The 27,664-nt window shown below is 45.9% G+C and overlaps 1 protein-coding gene across 11 annotated transcripts in view; it reads right to left on the bottom strand.

Annotated features, from left to right (window-relative positions):
• The window catches only part of CELF4 (CUGBP Elav-like family member 4), an 861,689-nt gene that overhangs the window by 52,739 nt on the left and 781,286 nt on the right, over nt 1-27,664 (bottom strand). For 7 of the 11 annotated variants that reach the window (XR_008445494.1, XM_054032838.1, XM_054032839.1 and 4 more), the window contains exon 11: nt 23,719-23,862. Coding sequence is in view for 10 of the 11 variants with exons in the window: in XM_054032838.1 (XP_053888813.1) it covers nt 23,719-23,862 (144 nt within the window). In the remaining variant the exon portion in view is untranslated. The remainder of the gene's footprint in view (nt 1-23,718; nt 23,863-27,664) is intronic. The other 4 variants (XM_054032844.1, XM_054032845.1, XM_054032847.1 and 1 more) reach the window with 1 other exon arrangement.

Raw genomic sequence — 27,664 nt, 5'->3', positions numbered from 1 at the left:
GTACTTACATTTCAGTGTCTAGTATATAGAGCAGTATAAACAAGTCATTGCCAGTATGAAATTTTAGTTTGTCCTGACTTCGCTACTGCTTTTTATGTAGCCTGTTGTAAAACTAGTCAAATATCTAGATGAGTTGATGTACCCCCGGGAAGACCTCTGTGTACCCCCAGGGGTACACGTACCCCTGCTTGAGAACCACGGCCTTAGTGTAATAACATATTAAGTGAAAACATTTTTAAGGTATGTGTGTATATATATGTGTATGTATCTGCGTGTGCACAAATATATACATGGCATCTACAGTTATTTTGTATATGGCTTTTACATATAGATTAATGTGTCTGTCATATGTCTGTCTAGACAGAGATAGAAACAGACAAAGAGAAATAGATTGTTTGTGTATTCTCTTTTAATACATTTTTAAACTACACAAGAAAGAAAACGTCTTGGCTTATAGTGTATAGATTTTCCTTAACAGGAGTTATTGGGGAAAGGTAGAGCTGTCCCTTTAACTGGGGAGCTGCAAACAGCTGTTCTTTGTGCATACATGCTTGCTTGGTCTGAAAGTTTTGGTAAGTCAGTGCATAACTGACAGTTAGATTTATCTCCCCAATAAGCAATCAACATTATAATAAAGGAAAAATGCTTTCAGTGCACCTTTGAGAGTGCATCAGAAATTAATCTAAACATCACATTAATTATAGTTTGTAAATGAATAGTGGCTCACAGCCCTAACACTTCTACTGCTTCTCTCCCTACTCACCCCCTCCCTCCGAAACCTCCCCTGACCAACTGCAATGGCTGTGGGTGTCAGTGGGTACAATACGTTTTCCGTGCATCTCTCTCATTCACGCAGTCCACAGTCCACTCCCTATCAGCTGGAGGGTGTTCAAAGTACACCACAACCTAGTGCTCTGGGATGAATTCAAATTTTGAGCAGGTGACAAAAAAATCCTCCTCAGCTCTGACCTGCAAGATCTTTCCCTTCAAAGCTGCTGGTGCTGCATTTCCGCAGGCTTGTGTCACCCGCTGCAGCCGGCATTTCATGCTCTGACATCAGACGCAGTCCTTTCCCTTCAGTCCCCTTTGGCAGGCCCCTGAGCCCCTCTCAGAGCATTCTGTTCCTGCCTCGCCTTGTTTACTACCTTCTCCTGGGCACCCTGCCTCTGAGCATCCATGACATTCTTCCATCTGGCCAGGGCATCACATGAGGCGCACCTTGCTCAGTGGGGCTGTCTGCTGACTCCCCGGCCTACATTTTCAGACGTGTCCTGTCATTCTAGGTGTCTTGATTTTGGGGCTCTGACTTGACAGGCTGAGAAACTGATTTGCAGAGGCGCTTGGCGCTTGCAACTCATGCTAATGTCAGCTGGGGCAGTGGGTGCTCAGCTACCCTGAAAATCAGGCCTGAAGCATCTCAGGTTGGAGGTTCGAACTCCAACGTGCCCCAGAGGAGTGGGTGCTTAAAAATGTAAGCCCACAGGCAGCGGCACAACGAGAATTTTCCTAAGGAGGGGATCCCAGGTGACCAGCCAAGTAGCTGAGGTCACAGCATGTACTTCATCCCCAATTTCCCTGTTGGCGGGATCCTGCTTTATGCATGTGTTATATTCTGAGAGGCGTCTCTGTGTGTATGGGGTTGCCTTGCCCCCCCTTCACCTTGCTAAATGTGTCCTTGCCGAGCTGCCATCTCTCCTTCCAGAGGGGGCCCAGAAGCGGAAGAGGTGGAGGAGACAGCATGAGGAGATGGTGGCCCAGGCTTTTGGGATGCGAGGAGCTGGGTCTGGGACCTCTCTCCCCACTTCTCCCACCAGAGGGATCAGGACCGTGAATTTGTAGTGGCATCAGGGGTGGGTTGGGGTCCCTGGGCCCCCATCTTCATTACGTCCCTGCCCATAGGCACTCCGATTCCCTGTTGGTCTGGGAGTCTGGTCAGGACCTGAACTTGGATCACCCGTGCAGCAAAAGCCCAGTCTGCTGACACTGGGAGGTTTGGGCTAAAGAGAGAAGGGACGAGAGGGGTGGGATGGGACTTTACCAATGAAATCTGAAAGCAAGTTAGAATATTGCTAATAATACTCAGCAGCCGAGCAGTACTCTGCTTCCCGAGTGCTTTCCAGTATCGGCCTCGCGTATGGCGGCGGGGCGGGGGGTCGTTTCACATGTGCGGGACCTGAGGAGAGGTGAAGTGACTCGCTCAAGCCAGTGGGGGAGGGGGGATGAGAAGTCGCCATTCCCCTAGACCGCACTGCCTGTGCGAGCTCTCAATTTCCTTTGTCAGTATGTGCAGACAGAGCTGGATTCTGCTTCAACGGAGAGCCTGGGTGGAGTCACAGTGTGAGCAGGTGCTGAGCAAGATTTTTCCACGCAGCTCTGCCCCTGTTGTTCCAATCCGAGGTCTCATGGAGCTCTGCCAATGTGCGTCAGTCCTGACCTACAAATGGCCCCGTTCTGGGGCCCCACATAGTTCTGCTAGCGCACCCCCCATCTTGATATGCTGCACTCACTGCTATTTCGGTTCTGGCCCTTCCAATTACTCTGCTGAAACTTTGCCAATACATCTCAGCCATGCCCTGCATCTCCCCCTGCTGTTCCAGCCCTGGTTCCACCCCACAATGCTGCAATAACATTTTGTAAATAGAACCACTGAATCATAGGATCATAGAACTGGAAGGGACCTCGAGAGGTCATCTAGTCCAGGCCCCTGCACTCATAGCAGGACTAAGTATTATCTAGACCATCCCTGACAGGTGATTGTCAAACCTGCTCTTAAATAATATACTAGCACTTAGCACCCCTCAAACTGTCCCCTGGGATTCAGCGCCTCTTGTTCTCACCTTTAACTCCCTTTCTCTCCTTTATCTTTAACTGATCTCTTTCCTCTGGCTACTTTCCGTCTGCTCACAAACCTGCTCCAGTATCTCTTAAGCCACCCCTCTTGTCTGCTTATCATCTTGCGGCCTTCCTTTTCTCCCAGGTCTTCCAGAATGCTGTCCACTCCCTTCTCCTCTGGCTCTTTCCTCGATCCCCTGCAAGCTGGCGTGCACCACCTCCACTCCTCCAAAACTGTTCTCACCAGTCACCAATGACAGATGCGATTTTCCTAGATACAGCAAAGCAGCACATCACTGTTCTCACTCTCCTTGTTTTCTCTGATACCTTCGACATAGCCAGTCAATCTCATCTCCTTTGCTTTCTCTCCTCTTTTGGCATCCATGATTCTGTGTGCTCCTGGTCTGCCTCCCACCTCGCTGACTTGGTCCTTCCATATTTCCACTGATGGCTTCATCCTCCTCCCCTGCTCCAGAAATTGGATTTCCATCTGCAATCCCATCCTCTCCTCTCCTCTCCTCATCAGCTCCCATAGTTTCAGGGAAGGGGTTCAAAGAAAAGCTACAAGGATGATTCATGGCATGGAAAACATGCCTTAAAACGATAAACTAAAGGAGCTTTACCTATCTAGAGATGGTGCAGATATGCGGTAAAATTTTCAAATGCACCTAAGTGACTTGGGCCCATTTTCAAAAGCAACTTAGGGTCCTGGAGCCTACATTTCATTGACTGTCAATGAGACTTGAGTTCACTTCTGACAAGAGGACTAAGTAAGGTTCCTACATCACTTAGGGGCTTTTGAATCTAGCAGACAAAGGCATAGTAAGATCCAATGTGTGGAAATGGAAGCCACCAAATTTCAAATTGGAAATAAGAGGCAGATGTTTAACAGTGAGGGTGACTGACCACTGAAACAGATTACCAAGGGATGTGATGGATTCCATCAAATGAAGGCTGGATGTGTTTGTAAATTATATGCTTCAGTTCGACCACAAGCTGGGCTACTCACAGGAATCACTTGGTGAGATTTTCAGGCCTGTGTTTTACAGAGGGTCAGACTAGATGGTCATAATGGTCCCTTTACAATCTAGGAAACTTTCACAATGCATTATCAAACCCACAAAACTCATTGCCAGAGGATATTGAATTTAGGATTCAATACAGCATTAGCCATTCCTATGGATAATAACAGACTCCATCGATATACAGAATAGAATAAAAATGGATAGAGATAAACCCTCATATTTCAGAGCACAAATCTACACCTAACTTCTTTGGGGCAGGGACTGTCTTTTTGTCCTGCGTTTGTACAGCACCTAGCACGGTGAGGCCATGAATGGGACTCCTAGGCACTACAGAAATACAAATAAATAATAACAGAAAGGCATTAGGAGTGTCCGGCACAGGCCATTTTCAGAGGCAGGCTACTGGACTAGATGGATCCCTGGTCGGACCTGCTATGGCAGTTCGTACGTTCTTCATTTGTCCGTGTCTTATTTTACACCCCAAAATACGAATGCTTTCTTTGCTGCTCCATCCGTATCCATTGTCATGTCTTCCTCATTAATATTGCCAAAATCTATCCGTTTTTCACGGTCTCCACTGCTAAAACATTCACCTAGAACGTGGCCATCTCTCAATTTTGCTATTGTAACCTCCCCATCTGTGCACTGATGGAGGCAGGAGTTCTGTGCAACAAATAGCATGTCATCATGTAATTAAGGGCTGTATCATAATACACACACACAGGATGTTTAATCAATGTAGCCAGTCTTTTTATCCTTCAATGGTTGTGCCACCGCATACTTTGAGAAGATGTCCTACTCTACCGTCAAATACTGATTTCTAGCTGATGTTTCTGGCAGTGGACATTCCAAGTCAATCTGTATGAATTCCCAGGGCTTACTGGGTTGGGCATTTCCCCTAAAGGAGTTCCTCTTCTTGCTGGCAGTTTCCTTTCTTGACCGATAAGACAGTAAAGAATCCAGTCCTTAACTTCTGCAGTCATGCCCAATCAAAAAGATCGGTCAGATACCAAGCTCAGTGTCTTCCCTGGTGGCCTGCCACTTTGTTATCATGAAGACACTCCAGTGCCATTTTCTATAATCTTGCTGGCAAGACAATCGTGTTACTTTCATACACTAGCAAGCTGGCAGTCAGATCAATGGATAATTGTTCTTGAACTGTTTTGAATCTCCCCAGTCTGGATCTCCTTCAGTAGATCTGTTGCCACCCGGAACACAACTCAGGTTCCTTGGACTGTTCTTGCCAGTTGTTCTCACAAGAGCAGGTTGAATCTATTCTCACTGCCCTCACCCAGCTGAGAGCATCCGCAACCACACTTTGCTTGCCAGGCTTATGGTGCTTGGTGAACGTTTATTCAGACAGTTTGCAAATCCACTTCCCCGGGTGTCCTTCTGGGTGGTGCCTCATAAGGAGCCATTACACGGCACTGTGATTTGTGTACAATGTGAATTCTATACCTAGTGACTAGGGATGAAAGGCCTCAAGGCCTCTGCGATAGCCAGACACTCCAGTTCTGCAGCTGAATCCTTGGTTTCCCTCTTATATAACCTGTGACCTCCACAAGCTTCCAGTCTGCACCTACCAAGCTCATCAATTTGTTCCAGTGCAAATTTGATAGCAGCCTTTGAGGCATCACAGGTTATCATGAATGGCTGGGACACATCTGGGAATTTAAGCACAGCATAGTGAAGAAGTCCTTCCTTCAGTGACTCAAATGCTTTCTAGTATTCCTCTGTCCAGACAAAATTGCCTTTTTTTTTTTTTTTTTTTACAAATCTCTTGAAGAATCTGCAGTGGACTACAAACCACTGTATGTCCTCCAAGTCTGTAGGAACCTTCCAGTCCTTTATAACATTCAATTCCTGAGGTTGGAGCTCCAACCCGTTCTCACTGACTATATGTCCTAGGAAAGTGATGCGACTCCTTGCAAACTGACATTGGTGTCCTGCACATTTAAATCCTGACTCCTTAAAAAGCTTTAGAACCCTTTCCACTCCTACCAGAGGTTCCGCCTGTGTTTTATGGACACAAATGAAGTCATCAGGGCCGCCCAGAGGATTCAGGGGGCCTAGGGCAAAGCAATTTCGGGGGCCCCTTCCATAAAAAAAAAGTTGCAATACTATAGAATACTATATTCTCGGGGGGGCCCTGCGGGGTCCGGAGCCTGGGGCAAATTGCCCCACTCGCCCCCACCTCTGGGCAGCCCTGAAAGTCAGCTAAATATGTGGGGATGTCTTCAATTCTCAAAATTTGGGTAGGGTGATTTACTACCCTCTGAAACATGCCTGGTACCTCCATGCATCCAAAGGACATTCTGCAGAATTGAAACAGTTCAGAGGGTGTCACAGGGGCAGTTTTTTCTTCATCCTCAAGTGTCAGTTTAATCTGATGTTATCCAGATATCACATCAAAACTACTAAAATATTTTTCTCCTAACATTTTATCTAGTGGGTCTGCTATGTGCAGATGTGGGTAGCTATCTGGAACCATCTGTGTATTAAGTCTCCTGTAGTCAGTGTATATCCTCAAGTCTCCTTTCGGCTTTTTCACAGTTACAACTGTCAGGCTATCCTCCAGCATGCAAATTTAGCTTCTCTTTCACTGTGGCCTGATACACCAGGGGAATCCAATGTGGGGGCTACCTCACAGGAACACTCTCTGGCCTCAACACAATCTAATGTTGCACCCCATCAGATCTGCCAAGCTCGTCATTATTCCTGGAAGAGCAGCTGTTCTAATTGCTTACTTTAATTGCCTTCTATGGCTGCTTCTGTCAAGTCAATTCCCAGCTCTTTTACTGATTGGGCTGCTTCACAGCTCTTGATCTCTGTCCCTCTGAAAGGCTTTGAGACACCAGTTACACTCTCCCCATGGTCTGATTTTTCACTAATTGAACTTCCTGGTCAGTCACATTAATTGGTCTTATTCCAGAACTCCCTCTTTGGTCCAGCTTGAAACAGAGCTCTGCTACACAGCCATCCTGACGCATATTTCTAGCTTCAAACAATCCTATAGGTTCACCATAGCAGTCCTTTATCTTTAGGGGTATTATTGCATGATGACCCGGCTTCACCACAAATTTATTCTGAGAGACCACCGGGAGCAGTTCATCTCTGTCATCCTGAAGGCATAGAGGAGACACCTCTAAGGCCCCAAAAGTTGCTCCCCAGCGTCCACACTTCCTCCTACTCATCTCCTGCAGGAGTATGTGAATATTGCCCAGGGACAAGTGTGTTCTACTGACACCTGTGACAGGGTGGAACTCACCACTCTGGTGCTGCCTCCTGGCTGTCATGGGAATTAGTTCTTCTTGCCAGTGCGTCCTCTTCTGGTGGTGCCTTACCACTGTCACTTCTGCTCTAGGAGCCATGTCATTCCCAGGACCGCGGTGTCCTCTTCAGTGACACAGCCCTCCGGAGCAGGTTGGACAAACACTTGTCAGGGATGGTCTTGTCGGCAAGTTAAAGAAGTATGAGCTTGATGAATGGACTATAAGGTGACTAGAAAGCTGGCTAGATCGTCGGGCTCAACAAGTAATGATCAATGGCTCCATGTCTAGTTGGCAGCCAGTATCAAGCGGAGTGCCCCAAGGGTTGGTCCTGGGGCCGGTTTTGTTCAATATCTTCATTAATGATCTGGAGGATGGCGTGGACTGCACCCTCAGCAAGTTTGCAGATGACACTAAACTGGGAGGAGTGGTAGATACGCTGGAAGGTAGTGATAGGATACAGAGGGACCCAGACAAATTAGAGGACTGGGCCAAAAGAAACCTGATGAGGTTCAACAAGGACAAGTGCAGAGTCCTGCACTTAGGATGGAAGAATCCCACGCACTGCTACAGACTAGGGACCAAATGGCTAGGCAGCAGTTCTGTGGAAAAGGAACTAGGGGTTACAGTGGACGAGAAGCAGGATATGAGTCGACAGTGTGTCCTTGTTGCCAAGAAGGCTAACGGCATTTTGGGCTGTATAAGTAAGGGCATTGCCAGCAGATCGAGGGATGTGATCATTCCTCTCTATTCGACATTGGTGAAGCCTCATCTGGAGTACTGTGTCCAGTTTTGGGCCCCACACTAGAAGAAGGATGTGGAAAAATTGGAAAGAGTCCAGCGGTGGGCAACAAAAATGATTAGGGGGCTGGAGCACGAGTTATGAGGAGAGGCTGAGGGAACTGGGATTGTTTAGTCTGCAGAAGAGAAGAATGAGGGGGGATTTGATAGCTGCTTTCAACTACCTGAAAGGGGGTTCCAAAGAGGATGGATCTAGACTGTTCTCAGTGGTACCAGATGACAGAACAAGGAGTAATGGTCTCAAGTTGCAGTGGGGGAGGTTTAGGTTGGATATTAGAAAAAACTTTTTCACTAGGAGGGTGGTGAAGCACTGGAATGGGTTCCCTAGGGAGGTGGTGGAATCTCCTTCCTTAGAGGTTTTTAAGGCCTGGCTTGACAAAGCCCTCGCTGGGATGATTTAGTTGGGAATTGGTCCTGCTTTGAGCAGGGGGTTGGACTAGATGACCTCCTGAGGTCCCTTCCAACCCTGATATACTGTGATTCTATGATTAGATAATACTTAGGCCTGTCATGAGTTCAGGGGACTGGACTAGATGACCCAATATAACACGAATTCAGATATAATACGGTAAAGCAGCGCTCCGGGGTGGGCGGGGCTGCGCACTCCGGTGGATCAAAGCAAGTTCGATATAACGCGGTTTCACCTATAACGCAGTAAGATTTTTTGGCTCCCGAGGACAGCGTTATATCGGGGTAGAGGTGTATATCAAAATAAGGAAATAAATATCAACACATCCAGTCCTATGATTCTACACTGCTAAATCATTTATAAACAGAGATGTCACATAGGATTCTCTCATGGCCTGCAACTGGGCATATGCCCCTCTATGCATGGCCAGTTCCAGATTCAGCGCCGCAGGTTCTGCTTCATGAAAACCATCTCCTAGACAGGGAAAACCCTATGAAACAGTCTCCTTAATGCACACAAATAAGTATGCAGGGGTTCCCCTTCCATCCACCTCCTGGCTTGCCATTCCTTCCGGTATTTCAAAAGGCCAATCCCATCTCATAGCAGTCATACAAGTGTTTGCGCAACTGTGTATATGACCCACAATCTGTGCTAGGAAGCTGCTAGTAAAATGCTTTGGCATCATAATCATTCAAAGCCAGGTACTGTGATGCTTCCTCATAGTCCATTTTATTCACAGAGAGCGATTGCTTAAAGTCTGTCAAGTGCTCACAGATTCCTGTCTCATCTGCATGACTGGTAAATTCCTTCTCAAGCAAAAGTGTTTTTGACATCTGGAAGCCACTGCCACCAGTTGTAATACTCGCTTGTAAAATCACAGGGATTTATGGGGACACTGCAAGGACCAACTCCAGTATATAAAGGCAAGACTGAACTTCCTGCTTACCCCCAAGATCTGATCAACAAAAATAATAACATACAAGACTACAGCTTAATAGTAAAATCATGATATAGCACCATTTACTGGTGGAGGTGCTATCTATATTAATCATTATAATATACACACACATTGGGCATCCTTAAATATTCCATATACCTAAAATGGGGAATTACCACTAGAACCAATAATATCTTTGGAATTGGAATGAACTTTTTGAGTTGGGCCAGCATGTACTACTGTATATACCAACATACAGCATCTCTTTATATAAACTCTCCCCCGCCACACATACATACATACACCTATACCCCGATATAACGTGACCTGATATAACACGAATTCGGATATAATGCGGTAAAGCAGCGCTCTGGGGGTGTGTGTGGGGGGCGCACTCCAGTGGATCAAAATTCGATATGACGCAGTTTCACCTATAACGCGATAAGATTTTTGGGCTCCCGAGGACAGCGTTATATCGGGGTAGAGGTGTATATCAAAATAAGGAAATAAATATCAACACACCCTGTGTGCCCCTGAGTCTACATATCAATAATTGGCCAATTTTTTATAGGCATCACAGTGGACATGGATCTTAAGAATGGAAAGGCCAGTGCCTAGTTTTGAATGGTGTTCCATGAGTAAAAAGCAGCATGGGGAAAAGCATGAAGCTTGAAGGTGACTGTAAAAGAAGAAGACAGGTGGTGGCTGGAGGCTGCTGTTGGGTGGGGGGAATGATGCGACAGGAGACAGAGATGGGTCAGTAGGAAGGGCAGAACTGTGAAGGGCCTTTCAGGCAAAGTAAAAACCCTTGAGCTTGATCAGATGGAAAACACAGAGCCGCTGGAGAGACTCAAATTGAGGCTGATGTAGTGATGGCAACGGGCGAAAGGTAGGCCCTCACAGCTGAGTGTTGTGTGGACAGGAGCTGGGAGAGATGTAGATATTGAGGAGCAGACTGCAATGCTCCAGAGGGAAGTTAATGAGGTCTGGACCTAGATACCCTCAGATGCCTGAACAGAAAGAAAGGACCAGATCTTAGAAATGTAATGGAGGGGAAAATGGCAGGACATGGCCTGGATGTGCGGGGCAAGACAGACAGAAAGCTGAAGGCTTCTAATTGACTATCATCATCCATAGCATTTCTCAGCATTTACTGCTATCTCCTCTCATTCCTGTCAACCCTCCTTCCCTTACTGCCTTCAGAAGCTCATCTCCTTACCTACGATTGGCCTTGCGTCCTCAATGACGCTGCTCCTTTGTAATACTGTCCCACTTTTTTTATAACCTATAGTCTCTCCCCAACTTCCCCTACCTGAGCTCTATTGCTCATGCCTTCTATCAGTAGTAATGTGGCTCCCCATTACCACAGTATGAGAGTCTTGTATTTATCCGCACAACCCCCTTGTGAGGTAGTACTATGCTATTATCCCTATCTTAAGGATGGAGAACTGAGGCACAGAGAAACTAAGGGCCAGATTCACAAAGGGATTCACGCACCTAACCGTGACTTTAGGTGCCTAAATCCAGCACCCACGTCCAGTGTCAATCTCAAAACCTCTGCTCAGCTGCTGCCTAACCCAGGACCTGCCTCCGTTTCCACCACTGGGCACGTGCAAAGCTGCCTAAATCCTGATGCCACCCCACTGCTAACGAGCTCCTCAGAGCCCGTGCTCAAGCTGAAGCCCCAGAGGGATTCTCACACTAGGCATTTCCCTGCCTATCTCCGCAGCAGGGCCTGATCCCGTAAGTGTGCTCTGAGGTGCTGTGGGGTGGGCCTCTCTCTCTTTCTCTGGTTTTTCATAAGCAAGGGCTGACCTGGCTCAGGCACCTAATGCCAGGAGAGGGTTCAGGGCTGAGAGTCTTGAGCAGAGATAGGTGCCTCCCTCTGGCCCATCAGGTGCCTCGAAGCCCAGACCAGTGGGAATTTGGCACCAAAATACCCTTGGAAATCTGGGCCTTTCCTCTGCACCTCACTCCTTGCTAGCTTAGGGTATATCTACTCTGCAGTTAGACCCCGGGGCTGGCCTATGCCAGGTCACTCGGACTAAGGGGCTCGGGCCAAGGGGCTGTTTCGTTGTAGCCTGAGCTCTGGGACTCTCCCACCTTGCAGGATCCTAGAGCCCAGGCTCTAGTCTGAGCCCAAATGGCTACACAGCAATTGAGCAGCCCCTTAGTCTGAGCCCCGCGAGCCCAAGTCAGCTGGCATGGGCCAGCCGCAGGTGTCTAACTACAGAATACACCAGGCATCGGCAACCTTTGGCACGTGGCCTGCCAGGGTAAGCACCCTGGCGGGCCGGGTCGGTTTGTTTACCTGCTGCGTCCGTCGGTTTGGCCGATCGCGGCTCCCACTGGCCGCAGTTTGCCACTCCAGGTTAATGGGGGCTGCGGGAAGCGGCGGCCAGCACATCCCTCGGCCCCATTGGCCTGGAGCGGCGAACCGTGGCCAGTGGGAGCCATGATCGGCCAAACCTGTGGACGCGGCAGGTAAACAAACCGGCCCGGCTGTGTGCCAAAGGTGACCAATCCCTGGAATAGACATATCCTTAGGGAGTTCCCTGCTCGGCTTTCTGCCTTCTGAGAATCCCTTTTTTCGGGTACGTCTACACTTTGAACTGTGGAGTTAATTCCCAGAAGGAGACATACCCGCATTAGCTCTGATCGAGCTAGAGTGCTAACACTAGAGTGGAGCCGTGGCAGGGGTTACTGGCCCACGCACAGGCCTCCCATTGCCACAGCTGCAGTCTATTTTTAGCACGCTGCCTTGATCAGAGCTAGCCCGGGTATGTCTCCTCAACCTGGGAATTACACTCCCAGCTCAAAGTGCAGACATACCCTTAGGCACCTAACTCTCCCCCTGGGCTGTGTGGGGAGCCTGGCCACCAAACTCAGGGCTCTGAATTCAATAGGCATCAGAATGCCCAGGAGTTAGGCACTGACATGCCTAAATCCCTTTATGAATCCAGCCCTGAATGAATTGCTCCAGGAAGCACACAGTGTCTTTGGCAGAAAAGGTCATTGAACCCAACTCACCTGAGTCCCAGAGCAGCATGCTAAGCACCGAACTATCCGTTCTCTTGCTAGACTGCAAGCTTTTTGTGATGGGGCATCCGTCTTGCTCTATTTAATGATCCCTACCTACCTCCTAGGGAAAGCAGTAGAGGTCCCCGCACCCGTCGCTTGAGAACGGACACATTTGACTGGACTAAGGCCTGAATGCATAAAAGGATTTAGGCGTTCTGAGTTACGCTGAGCGTCACAATGCCTAAATTTTGGACGCCTGGGAAATCACTTGTGATTCACAAAGCCAGAGTTCCCTACCCAGCAATGGCTGGGGAGAGACAAGTGCCTTAGAATGAGATTCACAGAAAATACCAACATGCTAGGCAGGGAGCCACTAAAGTAGGCAGTGGGAATGCCTAGCTCTGCTTGTGATTCCTAGCAGTGAACCTTCTTTAGAGTTAGCAGCCTATGCCAATTTTGCAGGAAGCCACTGGGGACCACCCCCAAAACTTTTAGCCCAGTGTGTAGGGCATTCACCAGGGATGTGGAAGACCCCTGGTTCAAGTCCTCCCTCCACCTGAGAGGGAGAAGGGATTTGAACTGGGCTCTGCTACTACTCAGGTGACTGCCCTAACCACTGGGCGCTGGGATATTCTGATAAGGGACTCCCTCAACCACTCCTGTTGAAACTGCATGGATAAATTATTAAAGAGTCATTGGAGCAAGGGGGCTGCTTCGTGGACCTCCCACATCCTGGAGAATGGTCTAATTACCATTGGCTGCAGGGTCATTCTCACATTTGTGAGCTCTCTCTCTCTCTAGCCCAAATGACTCCTTGAGGGAGAGTGCGGGAGAAAGGCAGCACAAACATGAGAATGACCTGGTGGTTAGAACACTCACCCACACTGAGAGATTCCAAGGCTAGAATGGCCAATTGTGATCATCTAGTCCAACCTCCTGAAGAACACAGGCCATAGAACTTCCCTGAAAAAACATTCCTAGAGCAGATCTTTTAGAAAAACGTCCAATCTTAATTTTAAAAATTCCCAGTGACAGAAAACCCATCAAGACTCTTGGTAAACTGTTAATTACTCTCACTGTCAAAAAACTGACACCTTATTTCCAGGGCCGGTTCCAGCGAAGGAAGCAGGTGCTTGGGGCAGCCAATAGAAAGGAGCGGCAGTCCGTCCGTTGTTGGGGCGGCACGTTCGGGTTGTCGTCGTCGGCACTTTGGCGGCAGCTCAATCGGCCCCCTTCAGTCTTCGGTGGTAGTTCGGCGGCAGCTCAATCAAGATTTTTTTTTTTTGCTGCTTGGGGCAGCAAAAAAGCTGGAGCCGGCCCTGCTTATTTTGTTTGAATTTGTCTAGCTTCAACTTCCAGCCACTGGATCATGTAATACCTTTCTCTGGTAGCCTGACATGCCCATTATCTAATATTTGTTTCCCATGTAGGTACTTATAGATTGTAATAAGTCACCCCTTACCCTTCTCTTAAGCTGAATTGACTGAGCTTTTGATACGGTCTCCCACAGTATTCTTCCTGCCAAGTTAAAGAAGTATGGGCTGGATGAATGGACTTTAAGGTGGATAGAAAGCTGGCTAGATAGTTGGGCTCAATGGGTAGTGATCAATGGCTCCATGTCTAGTTGGCAGCAGATTTCAAGCGGAGTGCCCCAAGGGTTGGTCCTGGGGCCGGTTTTGTTTAATATCTTTATTAATGATCTGAAGGATGGTGTGGACTGCACTCTCAGCAAGTTTGCAGATGACACTAAACTGGGAGGCGTGGTAGATACACTGGAGGGCAGGGATCAGATACAGAGGGACCTAGACAAATTAGAGGATTGGGCCAAAAAAGCCCAGATGAGGTTCAACAAGGACAAGTGCAGAGTCCTGCACTTAGGATGGAAGAATCCCATACACTGCTACAGACTAGGGACCAAATGGCTAGGTAGTAGTACTGCAGAAAAGGACCGAGGGATCACAGTGGACGAGAAGCTGGATATGAGTCGACAGTGTGCTCTTGTTGCCAAGAAGGCTAACGGCATTTTGGGCTGTATAAGTAGGGGCATTGCCAGCAGATCGAGGAATGTGATCGTTCCCCTTTATTCGACATTGGTGAAGCCTCATCTGGAGTACTGTGTCCAGTTTTGGGCCCCACACTACAAGAAGGATGTGGAAAAATTGGAAAGAGTCCAGCGAAGGGCAACAAAAATGATTAGGGGGCTGGAGCACGAGTTATGAGGAGAGGCTGAGGGAACTGGGATTGTTTAGTCTCCAGAAGAGAAGAATGAGGGGGGATTTGATAGCTGCTTTCACCTACCTGAAGGGGGGTTCCAAAGAGAATGGAGCTCGGCTGTTCTCAGTGGTGGCAGATGACAGAACAAGGAGCAATGGTCTCAAGTTGCAGTGGGGGTGGTCTAGGTTGGATATTAGGAAACACTATTTCACTAGGAGGGTGGTGAAGCACTGGAATGGGTTCCCTAGGGAGGTGGTGGAATCTCCTTCCTTGGAGGTTTTTAAGGCCTAGCTTGACAAAGCCCTCGCTGAGATGATTATTTGGGAATTGGTCCTGCTTTCAGCAGGGGGTTGGACTAGATGACCTCCTGAGGTCTCTTCCAACCCTGATATTCTATGATTCTATGAGTCTATCACTATAAAGGTTTGTTTTTCAATCCTTTAATCATTCTTGTGGCTCTTCTCTGAACCTCTCCAATTTATCAACAAAAACAACAAGGAGTCTGGTGGCACCTTAAAGACTAACAGATTTATTTGGGCATAAGCTTTCGTGAGTAAAAACCTCAGAAGTGAGGTTTTTACTCACGAAAGCTTATGCCCAAATAAATCTGTTAGTCTTTAAGGTGCCACCAGACTCCTTGTTGTTTTTGTAGATACAGACTAACACGGCTACCCCCTTATAATTTATCAACATTCTTCTTGAATTGTGGGCACCAGAGCTGGACACAGGATTCCAGCAGTGGTCGCACAAGTGCCACGTACAGAGGTAAAATAACCTCTCTACTTCTACTTGAGATTTCCCTCTTTAAACATCCATGGATTGCATTAGCCCTTTTTTGCCCGTAGCATCACCCCGGAAGCTCATGTTCAACTGATTGTCCACCATGACTGATTAGCCACCTTTGGTTGTTGGATTTAGTGCGTGGGTGCCGGGTGGGGTTGGTGGCCTGTGATATGCAAGAGGTCACACTCGGTGAGCTGCTGGTCCCTTCTGGCCTTACACTCCATGAGATGACCCCCAAAGCTTTTTCAGAGTCACTGCTTCCCAGGATAGAGTCCCCAACCTGTAAGTGTGGCCTACCGTCTTTGTTCCTCGATGTATACATTTACATGTAGCTGTATTAAAATGCATATTGATGTGAGAGATCCAGCATCCTTTCCCCCACTGCTCCAATGACTCTATTTATCCACAATGGAAGAGCTTCATCAGGAGAGAATATCCAATAGCTCAGGGCTAGGCACTCACCTGAAATATAGCAGATCCCTGTTCAAATCCCTTCTTCCTGCTTAGGTGGAGCGGGGGATTTGAACCAGGGGGTCTTTCACATCCTAAGTGAGTAAACTAACCCCTAGGCTAAATGTTATAGAAATGTAGGATTGGAAGTGACCTCAGTAGGTCATCTAATCCAGTTCCCTGCTCTGAGGCAGGACTAAATAAGATCTAGATCATCCCTGACAGGTGTTTGTCTAACCTGTTCTTTAAAACCTCCAATGATGGAGATTCCACAACCTCCCCTAGGTAATTTGTTCCAGCGTTTAACCACCCTGACAGTTAGGAAGTTTTTCCTCATGTCTAACCTAAATCTCCCTTGCTGCAATTTAAGTCTATTACTTCTTGTCCTGTGCTCAGTGGATAAGAAGAACAATTTATCACACTCCTCTTTATAACAGCCTTTTACATACTTGAAGACTGTTATCATGCCCCCCTCAGTCTTCTCGTCTCCAGACTAAAAAAAAAAACCCCAATTTTTTCAATTTAGATCTTTAATCATTTTTGTTGCTCTCCTCTGGTCTTCAATTTGTGCACATCTTTTCCAAAGTGTGGTGCCCAGAAGTGGACACAATACTCCAGATGAGGGTTTATCAGCGTGGCGTAGAGTGGAAGAATTACTCCTTGTGTCTTGCTTACAACACTCCTGCGAATAGAGCCCAGAATGATGTTTGCATTTTTTGAAACAATGTCATACTCTTGACTCATTTAGTCTGATCCACTATGACCCCCCTGATCCTCTTCTGCAGTACTCCTCCCTAGGCAGTCATTGCCCATTTTGTATTTGTGCAATTGATTGTTCCTTCCTAAGTGGAGTACTTTGCATTTGTCCTAATTGAATTCCTCCTATTTATTTCAGACCATTTCTCCAGGTTGTCAAGATCATTTTGAGTTCTAATCCTGTCCTCCAAAGCACTTGCAACCCCTCCCTGCCTGGTATCATCTGCAAACTTTATAAGAGAAGTAGGGTGACCAGCCAGCAAGTGTAAAAAATCAGGACGGGGATGGGGGTGGGGGGTAATAGGAGCCTATATAAGAAAAAGACCCAACAATCGGGACCGTCCTTATAAAATTGGGACATCTGGTCACCTTAAAGGGAAGTTTAGATAAGGGAAGTCCTCCTCCTTCCCCTGTAATTCGCCCCAGCTGTTTTGTGTGACCTCACCTGAGGGGCCCGACCTGGGAGGCAGCTGAACGTCTATTTCCCCTGGTTTGTGAATTGCTCTTAGGTGGGAGTTAGGCCCCTGGATAGCGACAAGGATGCTGCTGTGTGCATGCTCACAAGCAGAAAGGTGCCTAGGGAACTTTTACTGCAAAAACGTAGTTGAGTTTAGGCAATTGAGTTTAGGCTCCTACAGGATTTCAGTGGGAGTTTTGTGCACTACCATGGTCCTGAAATTGGTACCTAGGTGCCTAAAACAAGGACGTAGGCACCTAACTCCTTTTGTGCATTCAGGCCTAAGTACTGAAGAATGTACACTTGTGCACTGGCTCCCCTGGGTGACAGGTGAGGCAACCTAAGGGCGTCAATGTCTAGCTTCAGTGAATCTATGAAAAAGATGTAAAGTGCTGTCTAGGGTTTCTTATTCATAGAGTATAAGACCAGAAGGGTCCACTGTGATCATCTAGTCTGACCTTTTCTATAACACAAGCTGTAGGACTTCCCTGAATTAATTCTTCTTTGAACGAACGCACAGCTTTTAGGAAAAGATCCAATGGGCTGAACAAATCTTGACTCACCTCTGATCTTCTAAGATGCATTTCACTTGTTTGATAAATGTTCCCTGCTTCTCACTTTGTCTCCTCTCCCTATTCCCAACATTGTCCCTTCTGCCAGCCCACATCTAACACTCGGCTCAGCCTCTCAACTAATTTTCACCAATTGCCCTTGAAAAAAGAAGAAGCTCCTGATGTCTCAAATGTTGCATGAAGCATTTCAGCCATCACGGGGATCCGCTCCCACCTTATATCCCTCATGCTGCGCAGTGCTCTGTGAAGTTCTAAGCTACTCGGGGCAGGATGTCTGCTCTTTGTTCAGTTCATTTATGTCCTGCACATCACTGCGCATCTTTATAGTGCAACATACATATAATAATCATAGAGATGATGACAGATTTGCCTCTTCTATGCCAAACCTTGTGAAAAATACTGAATGATCTTACAGCAACAATAACTAGAACTGGTTGAGAAATGAAAAAAATATTGTGATTTTTTTTTAAACTTGTCATAAAAATTTTAATCAAAATTTTGGTTTTTTGGTAAATGTAACCATTCTATAAACTGGTTAAGCAGGACATTTTTTTCACGCAAAATTTAAAAAAAAACCATTGGTCTCAATTTCAATTTTTTTGACCAGATTGAGAGGAATGACATTTTTGTCATATAAGCACTGAGTATTTATTAAAAAAGAAGAACAGGAGTACTTGTGGCACCTTAGAGACTAACAAATTTATTAGAGCATAAGCTTTCGTGGACTACAGCCCACTTCTTCGGATGCATCCGAAGAAGTGGGCTGTAGTCCACGAAAGCTTATGCTCTAATAAATTTGTTAGTCTCTAAGGTGCCACAAGTACTCCTGTTCTTCTTTTTGCGGATACAGACTAACACGGCTGCTACTCTGAAACCTGAGTATTTATTATTATTTATTTGATCTGGTCCCAGCAGAATCATATTTTATTATAAGTGGAGATATGAGAACCTCTTCATTCACAGGGAAAGGTCTCTTCTTGTCCGTTGCACCATAAGAAGTATGGAGGGGCAAGGTAAAAAGGGATGGATGAATGATCCCATATAGAACTCTGGAGTCCTGCGGGAAAAACACCACTGAGATTTGAGCAGGCCTGTTTTTGCATGGTGCACGGTAAAAAGCACAAAGCTACTGCAATCTAATGCAGATGGATACTGTGGGTGAAACGTTGAGTGCTAGGCATAGCATCCTGAACTATAAAGTTAACCCTCTGCACAGCCACTCTATGGCTTGTAAAAACGGGACATGGAGTGGGCGTCGCTGAGCTATGGAGATAAATCAACATAGCAGCATGCAAATTCAATGGAAATGTTAATTTTTCAGTTTGATTTTGGGGAGAGGGATAGCTCAGTGGTTTGAGAATTGGCCTCCTAAACCCAGGATTGTGAGTTCCATCCTTGAGGGGGGATTCTGGGGCAAAATCAGTACTTGGTCCTGCTGGTGAAGGCAGGGGGCTGGACTCAATGACATTTCAAGGTCCCTTCCAGTTCTAGGAGATAGGATATCTCTATTTATTATTATTAAAAAAAAATCAGTTTTTGGCATAAAAAAATCAAAGATGTTTACCAAAAACCAAAATTTTATTTAACCCAAAAAAGATTTTTTAAATACTAATATATTTCTTTCTTTCTTTTGTTTTACTGGAAACAGTTTTTGAAAACCAAAAATGTTTTATTTTTTGTTTTATGAAAAAGTAAAAAAAAAAAGTCTCAGGAAGTATAAAAAACAAAAAAAATTCAGTGCAAAATAATTGTCATTTTTCAACCATTTCTAATTATCGTATCTAAATATTCACTACTCCCATATCTGCATAACAACAAACTGCAAATCAGAGACCAGCAGCACTGCCAACCGCAAACATTCAAAAATCAAGAGGTTGGCTTAAAATCATGATACTTTTAAAAATAACTTATGAATTCTTTTTTTATTACGTCTGCTGTGGTCATGTTTGCAAGCTTTTCTCTGCAACCATGAGGACAAAAACTTACTTTAAAAAAAAGAAAGTGGAGACATTCCTAATCACATGCCTCCAGGAGCTGGAACTTTAAGAAAAGCACCCAATATTCTGAGACTCACAATTAAATCACCAGGTTTGGCAATGCTATAAGCACAAAAGCAAATTCTCCATCTTGCAAGGACAGCGTGGCGGGTACTAGGTATTTATCACCATGCGCCAAGGCAACTCACAACTGTTACTGACCAGCACTCTTCATGCTGCAGTTTTCCCCACCTGCGTACCACTGGCTCCCACAAAAGATTAACATTCTTTCTCCCGCTTACAGCAAAAGAGGAAATCAAAGAAATCCCTTTCCAGTTAGTGCCTGATTTACCATCTTGGTAACATTCGCTGCTGTACACCCCTCTTTATCACTACCCACCTCACAAATGTTAGTGGGCTGACAACTTGGCTCCAGACATGTTTCTCCACATTGCCTCTTTCATCCAGGTGTACCTATGCAGGTTTATTTTGTTGCTCTCTTTCAACACGTTGTATTCACATATTATCAAAAGGATCAGTGTAGATGATCTAAGGCAAATTTTCATTACTAGCTTTCCAAGTAAACTGCCCTGATATCATGTCCTATGGGTACAGCACTGGGATCTGGGATGTGGTTGTTGAGTCTTTCATGCAGTTGGGCTGTAATCATAGAATCATAGAATATCAGGGTTGGAAGGGACTTCAGGAGGTCATCTAGTCCAACCCCCTGCTCAAAGCAGGACCAATCCCCAACTAAATCATCCCAGCCAGGGCTTTGTCAAGCCTGACCTTAAAAACCTCTAAATGAAAGTGCCCTGTATGTGTGTATAACTTTAAGGTAAACCTATCCCTCTCCTTAGTATGGTGACCTCTGGCCTCCAGAGCTGGCTGTAGCAAGAAGAACCAAAAACCAAAACCAAAAAAACTTGGCCTGCATGAAGCCTGCAGCAGCGGTGGAGTCTGAACAGCCCAGGCATGGTTGCTATTGTTTCCTATATCCCTCATTACCTAGATGTGCTGTTAAATTTAGAGGCCTTTTCTGAATGGTGAATGTGATAAGCCTCAAGACCATAACCTGCTCTTTTTTGAGCATGACTATAAAGGCAGCACATTGTTTTCTTGCTCTCTCTCTCTCGTGTGGGTGCTAGGCCAGGAAATCAGCAGAAAGGGTGGCAACTGATGCCCTGTTCTTCATGACATGCACAAAAGTACCCTGCACACCCTGCACTGTCATCACTGGACAAATCAGATAATGCAACTGCCTTCAGCTGCTCTAGGGAACAAGTTGGAGAATTCAAAACTTTCAGTCCCAAAAGGTAAAGACCAAAGGTTTGCTACGGGCCTAATTCACTGTGTCTCGGGTGGCTAAGAAGATTTTCTCCATCACTGCAGGTGGTTTCAGGAGACCGGGCAGGGTGTCTTTCCTCCCCCAAGGGCCATAAGAGGGGGAATTAAAGGAAAAAAGGCTTGGTAACTTGCTGTGTACTCACCATATGTAAAAATGGCAAAAGGGCCAGCTCCCAGTAAGTAAGCGCTAGCTAAGCAGAGCTGTTTGGGAAGTGGGTTTTGTTCCCATGACAACACTTAGATGAATTTTTTTCAACAAAAGCTTTTGGGCTTTTGTTGGAAAAAATAAACAAACCAAAATGCATACGTTGATTTGTTTTGCTTTTCTTTTTGGTATCTGAAAAGTGAAATGTTCTGTCAGAAAACCAAGAATTTTTCAATCAAATATAGTCAAAATTGGACATTTCCTGTCGGAAAAGCAATGTTCTGTTGAAAAAAAAGATGTTGAATGAAAAACATGGTCCAGTTCTAGGTCCACTGAAAGCAGCAAATAGACTGAGGACCTGATTCGCTGTACTTTTGCATTGCTGTAAAACTGGCAGATTTGGCAAGCTGGGAATTCCCAATATGTAGGGGGGAACCTCGTGTGGTACAGACCAAATGCAACTGCCGTATGCTGCTACCATACCCCTAGTTCTGGGGCTAAGGGGCAAGGCCCAGGGAATGGTGAAAATCCCTCTGTTTTGGCTATCACTGGCTACTAGAATGGCCCCTCTTGGCTACCTAGACAGCCAAGCTTCATTCAGAGAGCATCTTCTAACTTATGCCAAGGGCCTCAGCATTGTCTGGAGCTGAGAATCAGGTCCTGAGAGCCTAAATGAAGTTACCAAGCTTCGCTCCTTGTTTTTTGCTGGACTTGGGAACTAAACACCTGAGTGGAACCTTTTTACTTAGAGGCTGGGAGAACCTCGTTACCCACATGTATTTTGGTGGTAACTGCACCAGTGGATTGCTAAGTGGGTTGTGGTTTTAGGTTTCATCCTCTCTATAACATACAGTAAATAAATATTTGCATTCTCCTCCTATTACATTGCAGCTATCATCTTTTTCATCCAGGGATCTCCAAGCACTGTGTAAATATCAGTGAATACCGGCACATGAGCTAGGTGTGTGTGACTATCCCCATGTTACAGATTAGTGACTAAATCACAAGGCCAGGACTGGTTAGAGATGAGACGAGAACAGAGAGAAATCTGAACCCTGCACTCTAGCCCCCAGATGATCCTCCCACCTCACTGGGCCTGATTCTCATCTCACTTACTCCACTGCCACACCTCCATTAACATCAACTGAGTTCCCTCTGCTTTACACCTCTGTCAATAAGAGGAGAACCTGGTCCATTATTTCTCTATATAGAAGAGCCATTTCACTGCCAGAAGCTCCAACTTGACTGTCCCACGCTATGGATACCATCAGCGCGTTATCTATCTTTGACACCTAGAAGTAGGCTGGTCCTCCCATTTGGGCAGGACACCACTGGGGCTGTAAAACGAGAAGGAACTGGGACTGAGTCACAAGTGTAATGCTTATTTGAAATCCCCCAAGACGAATCCTCAGACTGGGCCCCTCCACGCTCCGTGCCCAAGAGTTCATGAGAGCAGAAGGGCGTGAAGCTAACAATTGCTGACTGAGACGAACACTGTGTTCCCTCCCATTATGAGGCGCTCAGTGGTCTGTCCAAATCGCATTCAGATGCTCTCTGGATGGACAGGAAGTACTGTATAGACCAGCGGGTGTTGGGGCCACGAACTCCTGGGAGCTAGTCAGTCCAAGCCAGCTGACTGCTATCAGCACGGCGCTGATTTCCAGTGGGAAACCGGCCAAGAGATGTTGGCAGGGTTGTCTGAGGGGGAAAGGTGGAGGAGACAAGGGAGGGAACGGGCAAGGGAGGCATGGTGTGGAGATTGACAGCAGCATCAAAACCAAAAGAAAATAAAAGTCTGACATGTGGAGGGATCCCCCAGAAGCTGCCTCCAGACCAGCAGCAGGCAGAGATTCCTCTGAGTCAGGGCAATTAAAAAAAATAGGTTGCCCCACTGCACCTCTCAAAGGGCATGTGTGCAAAGAGCAAGGGACGGCAGGGAACCACATGGCAGATCCCTGTGGTGAGCGCAGGGACATCAGAGAGAATCCCGAGAGACACCCACCAGCCCAGGAAACTGCGGTTTGGAGGGAGGGGAACTGGTCAGGAGAGGTACATGGATGAACGTGGACAGGGTTCCTCTCTGCCCCACAACAGCACTGGAGTGTGACATTTACAGCAGCATGATAAGAATTTGAAATGGGGAGGGGAGATCCTGTAGAGAATTCAAACACAGATATCACATGTCTGCCTGCTGGCAGGGCCCTGAAGCAGACCTCTCTTAGTGGCTTACACTCAGAAGGTCAGATCTTTAGCTGAGAGAAATAAGCATGGCTCCCCTGCAATCTAATGCATTACACCAGCTGGGGATCTGGCCCAAAGAACCTTTCTTTCCCCCCCAGTGCCTGATTTTCCTCCCCGTAAGGCACTGTACTTTCGCCCCCGACCAACCCTGCTGCCACAAACCCATCCCCCGACCCCACCAGCTTCTCTCCAAACGCTTGTTTTTTTTCCGATGCCACCCATCCAGCGGGTGGGATTTTTCTCCCCTGTAGCCAGCAGCCGAAGCATCCACCTGCTAGCCACCTTCCAAACCTTTGTCTCTGAGCCGTGCACACAGTTCTGAGCATGAGACGATTAAGGGGAGGGGGAAGGGAGAAAATAGTATCGACAGAAGTAAATCGAGAAATCAAAAAACGTAAGCAAAGAGAAAGCAGTTCGAAAGGCAAAGTGTTCAGAGAAAGCCCTTTCCTGGATGAATCTAATTGTTTTGTTATCTTTACCCACCAAAGCATTTACTTTGGTTTGTCGCCCGATCCACAAACACTTTCGAGGAGATGACATTACCGAAAGGCAGGAACATCTGCATCAGCTCGGCATCCCCAAACTCCTGGGGCAGATGGTAGATAAACAGGTTACAGCCCTCTGGTCCTGCAGGTGAGATGGGAAAGAGAAGAAGGGAGGAGATTTGAATAAAGAGTACCTGGATTGGACACGCCTCTCCTCTCAGCCACCACAGCAGCATATTCTCTAGCAGTACTTCTGTACAGTCTATGTTTTAAATACATTCAGCAACGGGGGGCTTTCACCACTTCCTGTGGCAGATCTTGCCACTAGACTTCCTCAGCGGAGGGGATCTGGCAGTGGGGATCAACTTCCACAGGTGTTTTGGCTAATCCAGGCTCCGACCCGCCAAATAACCAAAGTGATATTTACAACAGCTGCCTACCCTCCCTCCAAAAAAACCCCTCACCCCAAGCCAAGATTCTTATGACCAGAGAAGGGAGGAGACCAGGAGACCCCATGGGGTCCTTGCTATGCCAGCCTAAGCAACCTGCCAGGTGATCAAATACATGGCATTAGCATGGAACTGATTGCTAGGTAGATAGATTGACCGGCATGTATGGAGATGGAAAGAAAGAAGCTTTTCCTGGTATTCCGTTCAGAATTTTTCTTTGCTTCGTTCATTCTCATTAATCTTAGTTTTACCTCCCCCTTGCATCCATCTCTTTGGACCATTCTGAATGGTCCCCCTCCCTCCCTGGTGTTCATAGGCAGAAGGTCAGTCATCTTTCTCAAACAGCTATTGAGGAGATCGGTGATGATGAGTGGGAACAGACACACAAACACATGGAACTCTATATTTAGCTACCTGCCTCTCTGCCCAAACTCAGACAGAACCTGGCCAAAGCTGAAACCCTGAAACCCATCCTGAAGAATGACCCCCTGCCCAATACAGAAATTCATATTCTACACATTGGTTCCAGGCACGGACCTGCCATTTTCTTCCTGGGGCTGCAATAGATGCTAGAGCAAGAATTCTGGCAGCCTTTTGCAGCATGCAGTAGACTCTAATCTGGAGCTGGTTTGGAAAATTGTGATAGAGCAGTTTTCTATTGGAAAATGCAGTTCCGTCAAAATGAAAATGCTTTGAAAAATCACATAGATTTCGCTGAAATTTTGTTTCAGAAAAATAGAAGAGGTGGGGGTGGAAAAGCTCCAACAGTGTCGAAACTTTATGTTTTTGACATTTTGGGAATGAAACATTTTGATTTTCCTCTTCAAAATCACTTTTCATTTCAAGTTGTGTAATGTATTGTAATTTATATGATAGAATTAAAAAAATCAAAATGGACATGAAACAGAAAATTTCATTTTGGATCGATCAAGACATTTCAGTTTTGTCAAAATGGAAAGTTTCAATCGATCTCAAATGAATTGAGTATTTTGGTATTTTGGTATTTTCTTTCGTGGATCATTTTGAAATGTTCAGGTTTCGTCCTGATTTGGAACTAAAACCAATGTTGCAATCCCGAACTCCTCCATGAAATGGAATTTCCGGTTTCCGCCTTGTTCTACTCTTAAGAACATAAGAACAGCCATATCGGGTCAGACCAGTTGTCCATCTAGCCCTGTATTCTGTCTTCCAACAGTGGCAAATGCCAGGTGCTTCAGAGGGAATGACCATAACAGGGCAATAACTGAGTGATCCATCTCCTGTTGTCCAATCCCAGCTTCTGGCAATCAGAGGTTTAAGGACAGCGAGAGCACGGGGTTGCATCCCTGACCCTCTTGGCTAAAGCCATTGATGGACCTATCCTCCATGAACTTATCTAGTTCTTATTTGAACCCAGTTATACTTTTGACCTTAACCCCAACGGTAATTCAGTTTTGCTAACCAGTGTATGGGAGGGCCAATTCCTTTGCATGCTTTTGGGGATGCTCGCCTGGCACCCAGCTGTGCTCTCAATCCTGTTTGTGAGAAAGACACAAAGGGTGAGGGGGAAGATCCTTGTGTCTCCCTTTACCACCACTATACACCTATCTGACCCAGCAAAGCAGGGCTTCTATCATTTATTGCTTGAGCACAGTGCGAAGTGGGGAAAGAAAAGGATTTTAATGCTCTCACTTTCTTCATCAGGGCATAATTATAGTGTCATAACACAGCAAATTACAACTTTGCCTTTCCTGTTAGGGAGGGGAGTTCGCCTAGGCGCTCCCACCTTTTATTGGCCATTACTCATTCCCCTGGCTGGCAGGATAAGTACGGTGAAGTCAGGATTCTGACAGATGCCCATTTAAAGCTCATTAAAATTCCTGGGCCTCAGCGTGATTGAAGTCACAGGCTCTCCACATTTCCTTTTGGATTAATGGAAAATGAAGCCCTAATGAATATTTGCTAAGCACAATTTTCCCCACTAATTTGCTAAAAGGACTGTCAGGAAGGAACAGCTGATCCTTTGCATTTCGTGCATTTCCTAGAGGTTGCGAGGTTGCTGCAGAGTTTATTCCATATGGGGGGATGCCAGTGCACCAGGGTAATTAACTAATTAGGCACCCGGTTGTCTGCTTAGCTAAATTACTTTTGAACCTGAGTGGCCACCCTAATTCATACAAAGATTTACCCTACATCTATACCTTCTTCAGGGTTATCCCCTCCCTTCTGTAGTGACTGCTGTTCAATCTCCAGGAAAGAGAGGTGCAATTCAATTCAGTTCAATGAGACTTTATTGTAGAAGTGGGCAAAAAAAAAAAAAAAATTCAATTCAGTTTTTGTTGAAAAATGCATTTTTTAAGGCTTGAGACTGGGTCACATTTGACAAATAGCTTTGGTTGAAATTTGTTTTTTTAAAGAGTCGAATCCACGTTTTAAGTTTTTCGTTTTGAAACATTTCGTTTTAACTTTTTGTTTCGAAACATCATTTTGGTTTCAAATATGAGCAATTTTAAAAAGCCCATGCATGCCTCAAAAAGAGGGTGAAATCCACCCAAAATGGCTGAATCAAAATGAAGAACAACAACAACAACAAAAAAATTCATTTAGAGTCAACCAAAAATGTCAACTTGAAATTAATTGAAAAACCTAAAAAAACAAAAACTCATTTCAGTTCAACTTGAAATGTTTCAGCCTGCTGGAAATATTTTTTATTTTTTGGGTTTTTTTTTAATTTGATGAAAAACAATTAAAAAATTATTTTGGTTTAAATTGAACCGGATTTTTTTGAGCTCTATTTGCTTAGGAATATACAAATGTTGCCAAAGCATGAGATGAAGACAGACCTCTTGGGTACCTGCTAGAGGTGGGCGAGACCTCCCAGGAGATAGATATGGACAGATGCATTTCCTGAAGTCTTCGATATATCGTAACTGAGCGGGAATCCTATCCTGTTGTAATCTGACCTGAGATGTACCTAGCGAAACCTATGAAGGCTTAGAAATAGTTGGTTGAAACAGGGAATGAGGTCCTGAACTTTAGCCTTCCTCAGGTTTGAAAGTTGGATCCACAGTGTGGAAACCTTTATAAGTTAGGCCTGAAATCAGCATTGTCTGATTCTACTGTGGGATCAAGCACAAAAGAGGAAGATTGAAGCCCCTGCTTAAAGTGCAGCCATGTTCTGAACCACGACTGTAACTGCGACACCGTGGAGTTCCATATAGAATCACAGGACTGGAAGGGACCTTGAGAAGTCTTCTAGTCCAGTCCCCTGCACTCACTCATTCTATCTCAGTGAATCAGATCCAATTGGCTCAGTTCTCAAGTCAAAAGAGTCTTTTCTAATTGCCAGCCCTGCAAACTGAAAAAAACTCAGCTGGGATCGTTTGGCTTGTTATACCATCACCAGCAATAACAATGTGGCGATCAGAATTCAGGGGACAAGCCATTTTTTATCCGCCTGTCTGTCTATCTACCCATTCATCTATATGTCTTCCATCACAAGTAGTAGTTAACTGC

The sequence above is a fragment of the Malaclemys terrapin genome, chromosome 6 (genome assembly GCF_027887155.1).
Source record: "Malaclemys terrapin pileata isolate rMalTer1 chromosome 6, rMalTer1.hap1, whole genome shotgun sequence".
NCBI classification, from domain to species: Eukaryota; Metazoa; Chordata; order Testudines; family Emydidae; genus Malaclemys; species Malaclemys terrapin.
The sequence above is the reverse complement of the archived record's forward strand: the minus strand, read 5'-3'. Positions and strand labels throughout refer to the sequence as shown.